Source organism: Camelus bactrianus, chromosome 1 (assembly GCF_048773025.1).
Source record: "Camelus bactrianus isolate YW-2024 breed Bactrian camel chromosome 1, ASM4877302v1, whole genome shotgun sequence".
In the NCBI taxonomy this organism is placed as follows: domain Eukaryota; kingdom Metazoa; phylum Chordata; class Mammalia; order Artiodactyla; family Camelidae; genus Camelus; species Camelus bactrianus.
The window spans coordinates 90,165,270-90,185,190 of record NC_133539.1 but is presented as its reverse complement, the minus strand read 5'-3'; the positions used below and the strand labels follow the sequence as shown (position 1 = coordinate 90,185,190).

The following is a 19,921-nucleotide window of genomic DNA, read 5'->3' as shown; positions in this document are numbered from 1 at the left end:
GCTACGGATTCTAAGGAGAGGGCAGTAAGTTAAGGTTATGGCTGTGCAAATAATTGTGGCAGAAGATCTATTTTTAGCTGACAGCAGAAATTGAATACTTTAGTGAATCTGCACTTGTCAAAGACAGTTTTGTGGGGGAATGAATTGTCTTAAGTGGCCTCACTGTCACTAGAGGACGCTCATGAACCAGTTTGGAAAATGTCTGCGTTTGTTTAGTCAAGTGTATTTAACTCATGACTTGTGAGTGGAAAAGAATGTGAAAATGGTGTGTTTGGGTTGCCTTCGCTGTGAATGCCAATACAAGGTGCGAATTAAATGGCTTTGAAGACTCAATTTGAATAATGGAAACTGAATATCAAATCACTCTGCCAGTGAGTGAAAGATTTGGGTTTCCTTCCTGCTTTTGTGTCTTCTCACAGTTCCCATTGTGGACCACGTCAACCGTCCTGGGATGTCTAATGGCTTCAGTGTTGCTTTGGGTGGTTAACCTTTTGGCTTATTGGAATTCAGGATGAATCTATCTTTGCTTTATATTTATGCTGCCACACCACTTGGATTCTGACACCTCAAGTGTTTCTGTGTAAATGCACATAGTTCCCCCTTGTGGGTCCTCATGTTTATGTATAGTTTTGCTCAGCTTTGCTAATAGTTTTACCTTATTTAATTAAGCTGAGCCTCCAGGTCCCCCAATGTTTCTTAGGTAAGGAGATTTCCTCCCTCAAGTGTCCCTGGCAATTTGGTTTCCCATAAGGTGTGTCCGTCCAACTGAATTGGGGGTGGTACCTGTTCCACCACCGCATCGTCGTGTCTTGTCTCTGTGCTTGTGGGACAAAGGCGACTCTATTCCGTGTGTGAAAGTTTGGCTCACTCTTGATTGTCTACACACAGTGAGAATCAAAACAGACTTTCCAAAATCATTATTGGAATTAGCTTCAGAAAGAAAGCAGACCCTGCTCAGAATTCTAATAAGGTTATTGATTATAAGGACAACTTTGATATTGATGATGTCAGTGGGTGTGACACTAAATGTACAGAATAAAATATGAAAATATAAGATGTTGGGGCATTCCCAAGTCTTTTGTTTGTCAGGCAGGTAAAATACCCAGGCCATCATTGTTTAAAACTTTATGCCTAACTGTTTGGAGTTGGGGTAACTAGCTAAGTTAGTTTAATCTCCCATGATTATCTGTTCGCTGAGACTTCTTTGATGAAGATCCATTCTTACATCTTTTGTTGGTCGCAGCCCCGTGAAAGGAAACTGACTCTACTCCACCTTGACGAGCCTGCCAGATGCACTGGGTTCATGTATATTCTCAAGGAACCCCAGATAGAAGACTTGCTTTTACCCCTCTGTGAAGTAGACCTCAAGTTTGTGGAGGGGATAAGGAAGACCCCTGGTCTCCCTTGGCTAAGCCTGTCACAAAGAGATGAGCTTTCTCTAATAATCAGTGAGTGCATTTGGAACTTCAGGGTTAAAAGCTTTCAGTCCATGTCAAATGTTCTCAATATGGTGTCTCCCTAGGGGGTTCTCTGGGCCTCTGGCTCCCACTAGATCCCCTCCAGCTTGCTGAACCTCAGCCCTCTTTCTCTGGGCTTCATCTATCACTGTTGCTGCCTAGACCATGGTCTGTCTTCTCTCATCTGATCAGCTGCCTGTCTCATCCCAAGTACTAACCCTCTACTAACCTCTAATGCAGCCGCAGTTGGAGGCCAGTCTGCCCTTGCCTAACCCATGGGCCTTGCCAGCTGCTTCACGAACCCTGTGCGCATAATAACTGCAATTACTGCCTATGCTAGCTGTCTGCCCCAGGCACGCGACGCACGGGAAGCCAGCAACCTGATGGGAGGAGGTGGGGGAGGAGCCCTGTGCTGAGCTGAGAATGATGCTTCTGCGTGCTCCTGCTCTCTTTAGGCTAAGCATGGTGGTTAATAAAGTCCTTAGAATATTTCTCTAAAATAAATAGCAACAGCAGTGTTTCAGTGTGAGCTCTTAAATTCATCGTCTTAATAGGAGCTGAGCACTTGTTACGTGGCGGGGACTTCGCTAATGCTTTCCGTGGATTATTTCATTTAATCCTCTCTGTGACCATATGAAAGAGGTACTGTTATTATCTCCATTTTACAGATGATGAAAATGAAACTTAAAGAGAGAACTGACTTGCCCTGGGTTACTCACTGGGCTGGAGCCTGCAGGCTTCACTATTCTGCTGTATCGTAACACTTGAAAGTAAGCCTGCATTTAGATGTGGTCAAGCTGTGAAAGAGATAATCAGTGCATTAGTGCCTTTCTAAGACTATTTTACAATTTAGTAGGTACAAACAGTGAATGAAAGAATACTCATTTGATTTTATAAACTGCCTCATTCAATGCTCTTTGATTAAAACCTCAAACCTCAGCTGCTCAGTACCAAATAAAAGAGCAACAGGAGGGAAGATGATATTAAGTTATGTTAGCAATTTGCATATTAAGTGCCCTTATACCGCAGTGTATCATGTGGTAACAGAAAAATTTGTTTTGGAAATAGCAATTTTGAATAGCAACTGTTATTAGGAAATGGTGCTTGTTGGTATCAAATTGAGATATAACCAATTGAGAATAACTCTTTTTAAAAAACCATAAGAATATTAGTTATTGCACAGAGGGAAACACTGGAAAATGCTTTGTTTATTTTTTATTAATCAATTTCATGTGACCAAATACTTACTCTTTTAGTTCCCAGCTTCAAGAAATCTGTAACTTGTCTAATAGCATATCATGGAAAGAAATTACAGACCAGGACATTGTAAACTACTAGGTTAATACCTTTTTTACAAATAATTAGCATATCCATGCAGATAAATCCAGAAAAATCTTTGGATTGTTTGGGAACATTCTCAGCCCGGTTTGGTTTGAATTGATTCTGTCTGCCTGGGCCTGCCTTCCTGGCCACACCCACTTTCTCCCATTGGTTCCCACACTATTGTGATCTGGCCTGTAGGGGGCAGCGTGGCTCATGGAATGAGGCCCTGGCTTGGTGAGAGGACCTGACGTAAAATAGCAGCTCTGCCACTGTTTTTGTGAGTCCAAGTTATAAATCACTTGAGAGGCCCTTCTTCATCTGCAAACTGGAAACAACACCCACCTCAGAGATGGATTGTTATTGCGGTGAAGACTGAATGGCACTCCATATGTAAAACAGCACAGAGCCTGGACCCTGAAGGCTCTCAATAAATCGTCAGTTCTGAATCTGCTCTTGAAAATACTCCATGCGTTTAAAACACTGTGGGCGACTTGTGAAGAGCAGAGGTGAAATTTTTACCTAGGTTCCCACTGGGGTGAGGGGTGCAGGCACAGAGCCTGTTTCCAATTCACCAAATGAATCCATGAGAATCAGATTGTGTCCTAGAATACCTGTATTCATATATACATGTATTCATAGTATATATGTGCACATACACATGTTCTGAGATTGGAGCTGTACAAGAGTAATAAATTAAACATTTATTTTAGTGTTTGTCTTTCCTTTTAAAGCTAATTTTCAAGGTCCAAAGTTTAAGCCAGGTGCAAATACTTTTGCCTCTAAATGAGTAGCCCTCTTCTAAGAGCCCACACCCACATACAGAGTGAAAGAAAGCCTAGATTGTCCTCTCACTTCTACCTGAGAAAGAATAAATGGGAGGTTCTGCAGCGTGTCGGGGAGAACAGGGATCCGTGGCCTCACCTCTCAGGCGAGTGAGTGCAGAAAGCACCGTTCCAGCAGCTGCACAACCCCGGCCACAAGTCCTTTCTTCACTCCTGGTCAGGAGGAATTACAGTCCTTGTAATTCTTGAGCAGTTTTTGTAATTCTTAAAAATCTTGAGCAGATTCCCAAGCAGTGATCTGGGCCCCTGAAGACCCTGTTACCTCAGTTGTCCTGGAGCAAAGCCGTAGAGTCTCATATTTCTAGGCTGGCTTGAGTGGTCCTGGCTTTTAGCAAGAGTATCTGGGTAGTCAGCACCCAGCAGCACCCAGACCTTCCCAAGTACTGTGCCTGCCTGCCAAACACGGCAGGTGCACCGGTATTCAAAATGCTTAATCATCCTCAAGTTTTATTGCCCTTTTTTGAGATTTAATACCTCCAATATATCAGGAAAAATCTAGTGACTAAAGAGAGAAAGTCTTCCTGTAAAGTTGCACTTGTGTTGGGAGGAAATTCAGGCTCTGAAAAAGGATTTTCTGGGACCCCTTCCAATACTCTCTTGAGAGCTGCAAAATTATAGAGAATGTAAGCTTTGTGCTACTTAATAATTTAATAACCTAGATTTTCCAGGTCAGGGACAAGTTACAGTATTATGCCCAGCTGTTACAAATTTAGGTCCCGTGAGTTCTAATGTTTCAGCACCCAGGCTCTATCTAACATCTAGCCTTTCAGACCTCGAAATAGCACTTTTTTTTTTTAATCATTCTATTTGTCTCAGATTTTGGTTCAGAGAATACCAATAGTCATATGTCAAAAGAGAAAGCTTCTTGGTGTTTGCATAGAAGTAAATACATTTCTCTTTTCTTCTAACCACGGTCTTAGAGAACAAATGTTTTCTGTTACAAAGTTTTAGAAATTGTATAATATATTACCGTATATTATATAGCCATATAATTATAACCAGTTTAAATGAATAAAATGGAATTGTATAAAAATATCTGTATACCACAAACATTTTCCTTTTTACATCTTTGAACATTGATTGATCATAAAGATTCCTCTTCCCAAATCATCCTTTTAACATAATGATTTGAGGACATTTTTCTTGATAGGTTTAAAAAATGAGCATGTTGTTTCAGTTTGGGAATTAAAAAATTTTTTTTAAGGACTGCTAACATCGAACATTTCCTGGGTTCAGAATGATATGCAACATTGACAGTTCCTTGTTTGATAACTGACTCATTCATCCACAGCAATATACTAAATCCTCCTAAGCAGTCGCAGTCATTGACCTATGAGCACAGATGCAAAGATCTAGATATGAAGCACCTCACTCTGCACAAGGAGAGCAGAGAAAGAATTTGTTCTCTTTGCAGTTTACCTTGAGTCCAGTCTCAGCATTTGTCCTCACGGAGGTCCTGTCCTTATTCTGCAGCTTGGGTGAGATACAGCGCTGAATCCCTAGTTTAGACCCAGAGTGCACCCTCTCCTACAAAATCCAGTTTCACCATAGCTAATCAGCATTTCACTCTTTGGATGAGTATGAAAGATGCTTTAGGATCTGAGAAGAAATTGGATGTGGCGGAACTGGCGTGAGGTCTACTATTGTACTCCTTTTGTTTCTGGAAATTTCATTGGCCTCAGCCTGTTTAGGACGTTCTTTTTGTAAACAACACATCTTTGGAGGGAAGGGGAGTTATTCACACCCATGGATTAGATCTACATCATTCTTTCACTCATTCAACAAATATCTGAGCGTCTACTTGGTGCTGGGCCTTTGGAGATAAAATGATCACCCCAATACATGTAACCTCTGTCCTTACAGAATTTTCATAATTCCCTGGTCATGGTTGGCAATTCTTGTAACAGATGTACTGGCAACTTAGAGGGGATACTCAATAACATTTCACTGATTAATCATATAAAAGGTTTAGGTGTTATTACTAACAAAAATCTGGCTGCTGAGACATCTCCTAGAGCAAAATTTCCCAAAACGTGGACCCTAGAGTACTAGTCTCATAGGGTATTGATGCTAATTAGGGGAAGAGTGAAATAAACCGGTCTGTTTACTATAGAACTTCTTAGAGCCTTACTAAGATAACGCACATTTTGAATTTGCCGGAGTCGGGGGTCACTGTTTTCTTGTTTCCCAGACTTCTTTGACCATGAGACTCATTAAGAATCACATCTTATTGGACTCCTTACTAATGCATAGAACACTTTGGGAAGTGCTAGCTATTTTAGCGTTAGTTGTTGAAGAAAGGTCCCAAGAGCTGGAGTCTCTAAGTGGCTCAGTAATAAAATTAATATGATTTGAACATTGCATTTTGAAAACTTCCAATGAAATTTTTACACATGACATCTCCTTTTTATAGGTCTCTATTTACAGCTGTATTAAGCAAATTTTACTAAGTTAGTTCACATATAAAACTTGTTATATTAACTGGCTGATGGAGTTTACATATAAAACTTGTTACATTAACTGGCTAGTAGGGTTGTCTAGTCAACAACGTAACAGTGTTGCAAGATGGTGTTTTAGGGAGTCAATAAATAACTCCTTTTCTGTTCTTGATTTGGAAACTTATTTTGAAAGGCAGAAGATTTAGGCAGAGGGATATCAAAATCTCAGCCTTATTTCCTGTCAAAGCTGTATTTGAGGGTGTAAATTGGACTTGTGGCCATTGGGCTTTCTACTAGTGAACTTTGGATTTAGGGACTTACCAATCATGAGAAGCACCGAATACTGCTGGCCTTGCCCAATGGATCTTGCAGAGAGGTGGATCCCATTAAAACTGGAGGGAGAATGAGCCTGGGATGCCTAGTTCCTTTTCCTAATTCCTCACTTAGGGTAACTCCTTCCACCTTCATGGACTGGATTAAAGGGTGGAAATCAGAGACTGGGAGTATTTCAGAAAGTGCTTCCTAATGGAAATCTGAAGAGTTGGGAAGAAGGGAGCCCTCAACATTGGACATTTCATGTAGCAACAGTTTTTGGGCTTTCATTATAGCTATCATAAATATTTTAAACTTATTTTGATTTTTATATGATTATATACTTTGTAATATATTAATTATTGCAGTTTTTTCTAAATAAGCATCACTTGGGCAGCTTTTTAAAAAAAAATACAGATTTTAGAACCACAGTAGATCTTTTAAATCAGAATATCTGGGAAGAGGCCTGGGATTCTGTATTTTTAAAAAATATCTCAAGTAATCCTCATTATGGCTAAAGTATAGAAAACACCGAGTTAAGGAAATTGTAAAAAAAAAAATCAATTTTATTTAAGAAACTTACATGATCCTCCAGGTGATAAATATTTTTTCTGATTTTTCACTTCTATGTATTAGCGTTGTAATGATGTGCCTTGAGAAGGTGGCTAAGCAAAATTTTCCTGGTCTGATATCAAATGTCTACTATTGTTTTAATAGAATTTTCCCAGTGGCACTGGTTGTGTAGAAAATGCTGTTTTCTCATTTTAAGATTTATTGTTCTTTTCTTTCTCAAAAATATAAATACTGTACTCATCAAGGAAGGTTTCTGTTGTTGGATCCATTGAGGTATTTATTAAAAGAGGATATATTCAATAGGCACTGATTAGATTAGCTTCAACTTATTCTTCACTTTGACTGTGAGGATTTTTAGTTGGTGTGAAAAGAGATTAGATGATTTAAAAGTTAGCTGACGAGACTGTCAGCTATGACTGAAAATCCTAAATTATGATATATGACTGCATAGTTGAGAAAAGGCAAAATACATTGTACAGAATGGAAATGGCTATTTATTATTATACATTCTTTAAAATAATATCTGTGTATACTATTTATTACCAGTTACATATAGAAATTAGTTATAGTTAAAACTTTGTTTCTTTATTCAGAGCTGAAAAACATCTAGAAATAATGAGTAAAAGAAGTTTCCTACCAGTATTTGAAAACATACTCAAAATCTTTCAGAGATAGTGTTAGTAAAATTTTTTTGTCTATAAAACATTCTTCAGTTCTATTAAATAAAATGTCTCCAGTTGACAGTTGCCTTTATTTGTATTTTGTAAACTTCATGGATTGATGTTAAACAATAATGTTTTTAACTTGCTAAAAATTCTGAGAGACATTTTAGACGTAGATTCCATGTCTCTGTCATTCCTCTAGTTCCCCTCACAGCCCATCTTCACTATATTTACTACGAGTTAATGACAACTATTCATTTCCTAAAGCAGCACCAGAAGCTGATCTTAAAGAGAAATTCTGCTTCTCATGTGAGGATTACATTGATTTCCTCTTCATTGCACTGTATTGATAGGGTTAAGTATATTGATAGAAGACCACACTATTTATTGCAAGTAGATTTTCAAGGAAATCCCTTTGCCAAACACTTCACTAGAAGGACTTCATCTACATACAGCAGCAACTGTGACCTGCTTTAGAGATGACATCACTGGGTGTCATGTGGCTCTTTATACGTTTCAGCCTCAGAAAGAGATAATCTGTGAAAGCCACAAGAGCCTGATTTCTGCTGTGATAATCTTCAGTAGACAGGGGCTGGGGCTAAAGCGAGGCATACCTGTTTACACAGTGTGTGCGGTGCCTTGTGGAATTCTGAGCTATATTTCTTTTTATTATTTTTTTTTATCAAAAAATAGATGCAATGATAGAATGAGGTGAATTGGCTTCTTCCGACTAATGGGAGCTTGCTTTTTGCATTAAGATCAAGAACTTTTCTGGAATCCTCTGTTCTCTGAGTAGCCTTGTATTCTGTGTCTTTTTTTGAATTTGAATAAACCGACAAAAAATCAGCAAACTTCATCTTCCAAAGAGCTCTCTCTCTTTTTTGTCAATACTTGAAGATTTCTGCTCCAAAATCTTCTTTGAGCTGCGTGAGCTTCGTAGTTGATAACTGAAGGGCAAAGAATCTCCTTTGTAGTATGTGTTACAGAAATTCTTCAGATAACTTCACTTGCTAACAGAGACAACTCTATGGATTTCTTGCAAAACCAGTTCAAATAAACAACTCTTTCCTCTCAAATGGGCAAAAGTAACTCTTCAGCACCATGGAGAGGTCTGGGCAGCGAGCAACGGCATGGGACTGTGACCAGGGCAAGCAACCTGACAGTGTAAGTTTTACAAATGCCTGTCATCTATTTTAGGTCTATCATATTTTTACATACGGGAGAGGAAACTCCAAACTCTAACCGAGGCAGTTTAAATTTAAGCTATAAAAAATATGGTCTTCATTTCAAATAAAGGATTAGTCATTTAAAAATACTAGAAAGTGTTAATATGTTGATTTGAAAAATTATTTTCTCATTGCATCGGTTGGTATGTGAATGTTTGGTGCTTTGAATGTTGATCATCTAAGTTTTTGTTTTAATTTGCCACAGAATAATTGCATTGCTGTTAGACAAAATGCTTTGGATAGCATTTTTATATACTCATTTAAATAGTTCCAAATGTACAGTTTGTTGCCTTTTGTGAAAACAGGGCTCTCTTTGGAAAGTAGTTTCTGATTTGTGCACATTGAAAGGACAGTTTTAAACTTTTTAACTGCAAATTATTCTTCACTTACAAATGAGCAAATGTCTCGGTATTCTAATGTTGATACACATAGGGGATATTTGATGACTTATGATATTTTAAATTTACTGGTATAAAATATATACAATAAAAGCCTATAGCAAGTTGAAAGGGCAGATCCTTTTATAAAATGATTTGATATGGGCCACTGAAGAGATACTTTGAGGCATCATCGGAAATACTTAGTTTCTAAGTAGTCCAATCTTAACTGTTCAAACCAGAAATTTTAAAAATGGTTTATTTAAAAAAAAATCTTAACACCTCCTTAAAATCGTCAAAGGTGTAATGTAGTTCTATGATATTATATCACACAGCCAGTGGAGAAATGATACTTTGAATTGCTATGAAGAATGACCTCCACAGATATTTTGATTAACTATTCAAATTTGTCCAAGAGAACAGTGTCATAAAAAAAATAATTTAACAAATAATTATCTTTTCTCAAGCCAGTTAAGGAACATTTATTTATGTTGAACCATTTATTTTAAAGTCTAATAAAACTATCTTTTTATATTATTCTAATACAGAATTTATTTCCCTCAGTAGTTCTCCTCATATGTAGAAACCACTGTAAATGCAGTTTACTTAGCTAATCTTCTAATTCAAATATAACTAATTCTTTCCGTTATATATAATTTCAAGTGAATTTGATGTTGCTTCTTAACTCTTTAGTTTTGGGATATTTGATTTTTGGATAAATGGCACTTAGGTTTTGACAGTATATTTTGTGCAAAATTTTGGAGGCTGTGACTAAATTTTATATTAAGGAGATCTTATTATATATTTTTGTCAGCCTTGCTTGATAGATCTACTGATGAGTTCTTTAATTGATGTCAATATTTAAAAGAACTCTGTTTTTGAAAAGAATTAAAGGTAGATTTATGATTCTTTTAATTTAATTTCCACAAATTTGGTAATTATGCTTTGATTTTTAGAGATGAATAAGTAGGGCCTTTGACACACTGTTGAGCACATTTCTGTGATTTTAAAACTATGATTGTTCCTTTATAATAAACTGTATCCATTTTTTGCTGGTGGTAGACTTTGGACAAATCACTCTGGTTGATTAGATTGTAACATCCTAATTTAGAGGATTTGAGGTTCATGTCGTAAGATGCATTTGCTTTATATTCTGAAATGGGAGGAAATCTACCTGATTCAGAAATGTATTTTCTAGCAATCTTTGTCTCTATCTTTAAGGAATGTGATTTACTTATGATATTTTCTGAAGTGTGACATTTTATATTTCTTGCTCTTTTGCACACATTTCAGTGATGTATTTATAACAACAGCTATCTAACATATACATTTTCTTGTTGAGATATGGTTGTCTATGTATTTCTTTAACCAAAAATTGTTGCTATATGACAGACCACAAATGTGTTTTGGCTTCTGCCTTGATAGCCTTTCAATCATTGTTGAAATAGCGTAACTCATCTGAACAACAGAAAAATGTCCAGAACTATTTAGACTGTGAGCTAATTCACATTTCTTTCTTTTTCTTTCTTTCTGCTGCTTCTTCGTCTTTTTTTAATATAACATTCTGGTGGTAGCAGATGTGTGTGAACAATCTTAAATTTAGTTGAGTGACATTTTGCTTTTCTTGCCAATGTAAAAATATGCTCGTGTTATCTCTTTTCTGTGGTCCACCCACCCTTGCAAAGGCTTTGTAACCTTTGGTTACGAAGGATTTAAGGGTGTATTTACTTAAGGAAAACCACCCTAGTTAGGATGCTTTGCAGGGTGGCTGAACATAGAGGGAGCTGACTGACAGGTGTGGTTCTTACTGCTGATTTCAACCTTTTTTGTCACCAAGAGAGAGAAGCTGGTTTTGTGAAATAGTTCTTATGTCCAGGGTACTCACAGACCCACTCTGTTGCATGTCTCCATCACGGCTTTCGACCAGAAGCAGCTCTTTAGCTACAGTCCCAACAGGGACCAGTTTCAGTAGGGGAGAGCTGAAAGTGGAATGTGTTACAGGGAGTTCCCAAACGGTAGCTTCTTAGAGGAAAATGGGTGTTCCTGGGGTTATTTCAGTCAAGCAGGACCCCGACTGGCTCCCAGTGGACTCCAGGCTTGTTTCAGTATGTTTCTAGCATTATGTGTAGGGCTCAGATGACATCAGGTGCCCAAGGGCGGATCTCCAGCTTCCTAGAGCATCATCTTGGGCTGATGCTTCTGCATAGAGATTTCCATCACACGATTTTTGTCCTCATTATTTTGCTTTATTGTTAGTGTTCCTTTCCTCCCCTTGTACTCACAAGGGATGTTCCTACTTTATAGTACATGGTGGGCCTAAGTAGATATGACCTGACCAATTTGAGATTTATATTAAATGTTACTAGAGACTGTGGAGTAATCTGAACTGTTTCAGAAAACTAAACAGAGCTTAGAGACTTTCCAAGGAAAGCTGAAAGATCAGAAATATCCTCCAAATAGAAGTAAATCCGTACCATGCTTTTCTCATTTTAACATAATCTTTCAAATTCCAGTCCCTGTATATGAATCTGGCTCCTTCCTGTAAGCAAACTCAAGCCAGAGCTTGTAAAACACATCCAGGCAGCCAGTCATTGGGATGGATTCAGACCATTTCCATCTTGCCTGATTTATCCTGTGCTCCTAATTCTCATCTTACTTATGTCTTTTTCACCATCTAATCTGCACTTAGGCACTTGACACAGTACATTACACAGCACCTGAGTCCATTAATAAGACCCACCTTGATGGAAAACCCAGTTTGAATTCAACATTCGGTTGTTATCCCCGAAGCACACTTCTCCAGGATGCTGTTTTGGTGCTTGATGCATTGTGCACCACAATGGCAGGAAAGAAACATCTCTGCACCTGGAGTTTCATCTTGGGTGCACTGGAACTGATGGAACTGTACTGGGCAGATCATGGTATTGGCACAGAAATCATGTCCTTTGACTATCCGTGATTAAGTATCTTCATATTTTTAGAACTGGTTAAAGATAGACTCGGCCTAATGATTTGAGGATAGTTAGATAAGAATGTCAAGTATCAATGCCTTAAAGCAAGTCATACACATTTACCCATATTTAACTTTTGTTGGGACTATGAAGAATATAAATACAGGCATTGTATATGGACTTCAGCACAACTATGAAGATATTTTCTGATATCTCTGTGGAGAAGATAAAAAATTGTGGGTGGAATAATAATACAAATTGGTGATTTTCTTGACTGGTTAAATAACCTTACCAAAATTGTGTTAACTAATGAATCAGAGCTAGCCTGGTGGGAAGTGTCTAGTGGTGTGTGATAAGCAGGTTTCTGTTATAAGCATTATTTTAATCAGTGATCTTAAATATAATATTTTTCCTACCTCTTACTTCATAGTTGAGGACATTTCATGCAGGAGAGGGGAAACAATTTGCCTAAGGTCAGCTAGCTGGTCAGCTGCAAAAGTGGAGCTGGAAGCCATATTTTTCTAACTCCCAAGCAAGGAAATTTCTATTGGAATATGTAGTATCCAACCCAACACTTAGCAATAAATGAAAGTTTTATGGAGAAATTTGTTTAAAATTTAAAATAAGACCAACTTTTTAAATTTTGGAGCTGTCATTCAGTGACATAGGCTTTCTTGTAAATCAGTAAGCTTCTCGTCACCAGAAGTATGCATGCACAGACTGGATGGGCCAAATCAGAGATGCTGTAAAGGGAATTCTGTGTTGTGGGAGGGTGAGTGTGAGTGTGTGTATGTGTGGTGATTGGACTAGATGACCTCCAAAGTCCCTTTCAACTTGAACATCAAGAGGAGACTGTGCAGTATTGTCCCATTATAAAGAGGAAACAATAATGATTTCTTTGTTCAGCAAACATTAGGTTCATGTGCAAGGTACTGTGCAATTCTAAGAACTGATTACCCAAGTCGGACTGAGCCACCAGGAAACCACCCATTTGAGAAGGCGTGAGAAGGGGGGATATTGGGAAATGAATTAAAATTAAAAGGATGGGGACAAAAAGACCCAGGAGGGAGAGTAAGATGCATCACTTGAATCTATTTGAGAAGGAAAAAACTAGGTTAAAGGGGTAAAAACAGAACCAGAATTATACCTTATCTCTTCATTATCTCTAGCATGGAGATACTTCAATGCATGAAGAAGGAACAAAAATTTAGGGTTTATTGATCTCTAATAAATGCCACGATTCTGTTCAGGATTGCCAAATCTGTAAGAGCCTTTTTGGCCTTCATCCTTTCAACCTGTGTAGCTGTAGCTGCATAATCGACCCTTAGAGATTCTATCCTGGTTGTTATCTGTCCTCTACCTATTGGGAGGAATTCCAAAGCTGCAGACCATCAGTTCAGGGGATCAACATCAAGTCAGCCTTGCTGCTGGCCCTGCTCTGAATTTGAATCTGTCCTTCAGTAACTGGGTTTATACTACACATTGTATATTTAGGCTCTCTTGTTATAAGTAGATCCCCATTAGTATAACAGCTCAAACACAACAGAAGTTTATTTCTTGATTAGGTTTCAGTACTGGATAGTTGAGCAGGTCAGTGGGGTGGCCCTTCTTCACACAGTCTTTCAGAGAACTCAGGATGGTGTAGGCTCTGCCATCTTCAATGTGTGGGGTCCAAAGCCACACTAGAGTCAAAACTTAAAGCAAGCCAGAGAGGGAAAAGGAAATGGAGCAGCACACATAGAACGAAGCATTTAATGGGCCAGGCCTAAAGAGACACACGTCACTCAACTCGTATTATTTTTATTAAACTCAGTCACATGACGTACCTAACTTCAAGGGAGACTGGGAAATACAGTCCTATAGGATACATAAAAATAAGACAAGAAAATGGATTTTAGATAACTTAGCATTGCCTGCCATACCTGGGAGGAATTCTTCCTCTGAACCTATAGTTCCTGCTGCTGCAAAGTTAACATACACCTCCAGATCTGCTTAATGTTAATTTCTCCACAGCCTTGGCCATCGCCTATTTCGGTCTTCCAGGTTGCAAACTACAGAATCTGACCCTAGTTAATTTCAGCTAAAAATGAATTTATTAGAAAGATATCAGCTATCTCCTTGAATTAACAGGAAGATTAGAGAATCAGGCTCAGGAAACAAAGGCACTAAGGGAAATTGCGCACCTGAGGGACAACATTTTTGGAGTGCTGCTGGCCTCACAGGCCACTGGATGCAGTGGTCATAAGGAGCTCTAAAATGTGCCTTGCTTCTCTGACACACTTCCTCCAGATTCAGAGTCCTTAACGGGGCCATCCTATTGACTGGTTTAGATCATGAGTTCAAAGCCAGATTGCTAGGATGCGGAGAAGGGAAGTTTCTTGTGTAGCAGTGGGTAGAGCCCTGTTCGTTGCTGTAATTCCCATAATAGGTGGCTCAGTTGCACTAAAAAAAAAAAACAAAAAACGACGAAAAATCTACTGTGCTTGCTGTTGTAAGATGCCCCTAGTGCCACGTTAGATCTACTGATGACCCACGCCAGTTCTCACTGATTCCAGCTGGCCACGTGCCTAGGCTGTGCCTTATTGCTGTGCCTAGACTAGACCTCGTTGTCCCTCCTGGGATGTGTTTTGATTGCTTTTACCAGTTTACTACCCAAGCCCACTTAGCATCCTGTGTGAAACTTGCTTTTGCCCTTTTGGAGCTAGCTTTTCAGGTCCTCTCCTACAGCGCTTGGCATTGTTTTGAGAACTAAATTCAGATCTGTGACCTATGTGCTAAGTCTGCATGGCTGTCGCCCAGACATTTGACCCATCTCCTGTGGGGTTTTCTCATCTGTAAAATGAATAAGTCGGCTCAATTCCCATTAGTCTCAAAGGGACGCCTAGAGGCTTAACAAGATGGTGCTTCAAGATATTTGGAACACAGGGTGGCATTATCACATTATTATTTTCACAAGCTGTTCACCTGAAGGGAGAAAATAAAGAGTGGAAATTTAATGCCAGAGAGATTTTTGGCACTTTGTCATTTCGACATTAGCTTTGAGGGCTTTTGGAATTTTGCTTTAAATTTTCAGTACCAAGCAGCTAAAAGCTCTGTTTTTCCGGACTCGTGATATTCCTGTCCCCGGGGATGGCATTACGCATTTGTGAGGGATGAGCTGTGCCAGACCCATTTTCCAGTGTGCCCCCAACAGACACAAAAAAGCAATAAACACTCTGTACATTGCTGCTCATACCCCCATTTCACACTTGGAACAGCACCTCTGACCTGTGCTGGCAGAGAAGGGATGGGAGAGGCGTGATCCACGCATGCGTGTGTGATGGACGCTCCCTGTCTGACACGCGGGTCGTTTGTGTCTGGGCAGCTTCTATTTGAGTGGTCAGATGGATCCTATTGGAGGTCCCAGAACCTTTTTAAGACTTTTCAAAATCACCCACATCACAGTTGTCTTTGAAAGAGGGCTATTGGTTATGCAAATGTCACATTTGCCAACTAAACTGAAAAGTGGGCTACTTAGAAGTACAGAGAAGTACATACTTTTAGAACTTCATTTTTATGATTTTGGAAGGAAGAGAAAGGCAAGGAAACTTTTCGGGATCCGGGGACACATTTGTTCATGTGACTGAAGTTTAAGCTTCCTGATCATGATTACATGGAGAGGTTTTACATGGTTTCCTTTATTTGGCTCAGAATCATTTCCGAATATATGGTGAAAAAGAATATGAAAATGAATATATGTATGTTCCTATGTGACTGAAGTATTGTGCTGTACACCAGAAATTGACACAGCATTGTAAACTGATTATACTTCAATAAAAATATATATTTAAAAAAACAAATACATGGGCTTCCACATATGGGTCTGAAATACATATTTATGTATATTTTAAAAGTAATTATATGCCATCCATATATTAGAATAAAAGGTGTTAATTGAAATTGTTCAGTGCCAAGAGCTAAAAAGTACAGTTTTTGAACCTGTTTACTCTTAGTAAATATGTCTTGCATCTTCGTAAGACCAACAGACCTGGGCTTATTCAGTGACAGAAGGAAGCTACTTGCATTTTAAGACAATGTACAGTGACCACTAGTTCATCTAAAACTGTTAGGAAATGAGGTTCTGCATAAATGAAATGTACCAATAATGGCAAGTTACTATTTTTTTAAATCAATATATTTTGAATGATGTTTTTAAGATACAATATAAAATTGGCTGTTCATTTTATAGCAATATTTATTTGCTTCTATAATATGTATCTATGCTCATTTTAGAAAATATAGAGAAAGTTTAAAAAATATTTCTCACCTTTACTCCAATATTCAGAGACCACCAATTTTAATATTTTGGTGAATTTCCTTAGAATTATATACATATATGATTATATGATATATATATGATATATATATATATTTATCTCTTAAGAAATATTTCCAGTATTTTGAACTTTGCTTTTTAAGCTCAGTGTTTTAATTTGTCATTAGAATTCCCCAAAGTCTAATAGTTTAATGTGAATATTTGCATAATATTAAATCATATAGATGTATGAGCTGTAATTCATTGAATCATACCATTTATAGTATCAATAGTATCAACATTGGGGCGTTTATATATTTTTACATTTCTATTTCCTTCCAGGAGATTATCATAAGTAGAACAAAAATTTGTATAAAGTTTTGTTTAAGTGTCTTGATACATATCACATTTCTGGGACTGTTCTGCCAATAGTATTAATTTGATAGATTGAAAAATAGCATGTGTTTTAAATCAAATTTATTTTTTTAAGTGATTTTATGGATTTTATTTTTTAATGTCTCTAAAGTTAAATGTGGACATTATATAAATATTTTTGCCGTCAACTAAATGTCTAGATAATTGCAGTTGTCAGATAAAATTTAATTCTGCAAAAATTTGTCTTTCAAATGCATATTCTTCCCTTCTGTATCCCAGATAGCTCACTGAGTCTCAGTCCACAAAGATTTGATACATGATTCTTCACCATTTAGGATGACTGGGACCTTCTGTTTCCCACAGTATTTTTATCTTTATTTTTATTGAAGTTTAGTTAATTTACAATATTGCATGAGGTTCAGGTGTACAGCATAGTGATTCAGTTTTTTCTTTTTGCAGAGCATATTCCATTGTAGATTATTACAAGATACTGGATATAATTCCCTGTGGTATACTGTAAATCCTTGTTGCTTGTCTATTTTATGTATCATAGTTTGTATCTGTTAACCCCATACTCCTAACTTGCCCCCCCATTTCTCCCCTTCAGTAACTGTAAGTTTGTTTTCTACATTTGTGAGTCTGTTTTTTTTTGTATAGAGGTTCATTTGTATTATATTTTTTAGATTCCAAATATAAGTGATATCGTATAGTATTTGTCTTTCTCTGTCTTATTTGTCTTATGCTGTCTGACCAGCAGTCCCACTTCTGGGTATATTTCTAGAAAAAACAGAAACTCTAATTCAAAAAGATATATTCACCCCAATGTTCATAGCAGCACTATTTACAATAGTCAAAACATGGAAACAACCCAAGTCCCATCAACAAATGATTGGCTTAAGAAGATGTGGTACGTATTTGCAATGGAATATTGCTCAGCCATAAAAAAGAATGAGATACTGCCATTTGCAGCAACATGGATGGACCTAGAGAATACTATACTTAGTGAAATAAGTCAGGCAAATTTCTTTTTTAACCATTGTGATTTGACATTTTCACATGTTTTGTGGCTATGTTTTTGCCTACTGTTTTATTGATGTTTCATTATTTTTCTTAATTACTTCTATAAAATGAAATCTTTTTAGTGTCTCTTTCTATTTATATCATTTCCAGCTTTTTTATGATTTCATTGTAAGTTCACTTGGAATTTTGGCATGTGCTAGGAAGAGACACAGTAGTCTTATTTTATTCCCAGTAGTTAAGCCACTGCCTGAGCACCATTTACTGATCAGTTCTTTGTTCTCCACTGGTTTGTGACATGATCTTTATCACATGTTAAAATCTATCTATTAGAATCTCTTTCTGCACTATTTTCCTGGTTACATCTACCAATTCTAGGACCTGATTCAGACTGTCTTAAATATTACATTTTGATTATAGATTTTAATGTTTGGTAGAGAAATTCTTTACTTCATTTCTTTTTATGTTCTTTGTTAGGCATACTCATTCCATATAAACTTTAACATTGTGTAAACTTCCAAAAGAAATCTTTGGTGACTTTAATTGGAATTTTATCAGAGTATACACTGATATCACAAGAGTTGATATGTTTACAGATTTCTTTTTCCTCTCTAGGAGCATAGCATGGATATGGATATGGAAATAAATATCAGGAAAAGTTAGAAATTTCATTATATACATTTCCTGCTTTTCTTATTATGATTATTCTTATTGCAAATCAGTTCCTTCCTTCTTTCCTCCATGTCTAAATGGATGTCACTAGAATACAGAAAGCAGTGACTTTTTTCATGTTGATTTCTATTTGTTCACATTATTGAAATCTCTTATTATTACTTAGAATTTTTTAGCTGATTCTTTTGGAGTTTCCAAGCATTGGTAAATAAAAATTTTAGTTCAGATATTTATTTATTTTTTACCACCTCCTCCTGCTATTCTTACACAAAAAGTAGTATTATATACATTATATATATATACTTTTCTGCCCCTTTCTTTTGTTTTGTTAGCATTATACCCCAGAGATACTTCACATAAGTAAGTTAAAACCTTCTGCATTCTTTTTTTTTTTTTTTTTTTACAGATGTTATAGTATTTCATACTGTGTTATCCATGTTTTTCAGTTGTCTTCAGTGGGAGGAGTATTCCAGATGACTTAGTCCCCATTGCCAAAGTCAGCTGTCTTCTTTCTGGGTCTTTAGGAAAAGCATTTGTTTGGGAAGCACAGCTCCATACTCGTATTCGGTGGTAGGAAGCAGCTGTTCAGTGTGGCTTCACTGGATGGTGGCAGGATCTCTTCTTACCCCACTGATTTGAACACACTAACTGAGACAGTCAGGAACATTTGAGCATAGGTAGGTATTAGATGATACCAAAGTATAATTATTACTTTTCTTATGTGCAATGATGACATTATAGTTAGAGCATAATTATTTTAGAAAAACCTCCATGTTATTTTAGAGACCCATATTGAAATTCTAGGGGTGAAATGAGCTGATTTCTGGGATTCTCCTTAAAATAACTGAGGTGGGAGGAGAAGGAAAGGAAGAAAGGTAAAGGAAGAGAGGAGGGAGGGAGAGAGAGAGATGAAGTATAGGAAATCTGGATATTTGATCTTTGTTAAATCTAAGGATGAATAATAGGGGTTTCTTGCTATATTCTTTACTTTTTTATGTTCATATTTTTCGTAAAATAGGCAATAATAGTACATTTGTAACCTGATAAGTTAAACAGAGTCTTGGTTAGTTGGCTAGTCAACCAAGACAAATAACTTAGCCCTTATTATAAGTAATATGTCTCCTTTGTGTTTGCCAGTCATTCAGTACAAAGACATTAGGACTTTAGTGCTTTTAAAGGGGCATCAAATAACTATCAAGAGAGGGAGGAATTTGTTTGACAAAATCTAAGAGAAGGTGGAAACCCAGAGGGTAGAGCTCAGCATTGGCTGTAGTACATTTGTTGTAGGAATGTTACGAGGACTGATGGGTTACTGTTTGTCAAGTGTTTTTAGCAAAGCCTGGCACATGTATAAGTGCTAGCTGAATAACTAAGACAATCTTTCAATATGTTCTTGGTTAAC

At 37.3% G+C, this 19,921-nt stretch overlaps 1 protein-coding gene across 1 annotated transcript in view; it reads left to right on the top strand.

Annotated features, from left to right (window-relative positions):
• The window catches only part of IQCJ (IQ motif containing J), an 80,720-nt gene extending 79,198 nt beyond the window's left edge, over nt 1-1,522 (top strand). Inside the window, exon 5 of the mRNA XM_074371954.1 lies at nt 1,189-1,522. Within this exon, the coding sequence (XP_074228055.1) occupies nt 1,189-1,522 (334 nt within the window). The remainder of the gene's footprint in view (nt 1-1,188) is intronic.
• Nucleotides 1,523-19,921: the final 18,399 nt, after the last annotated feature.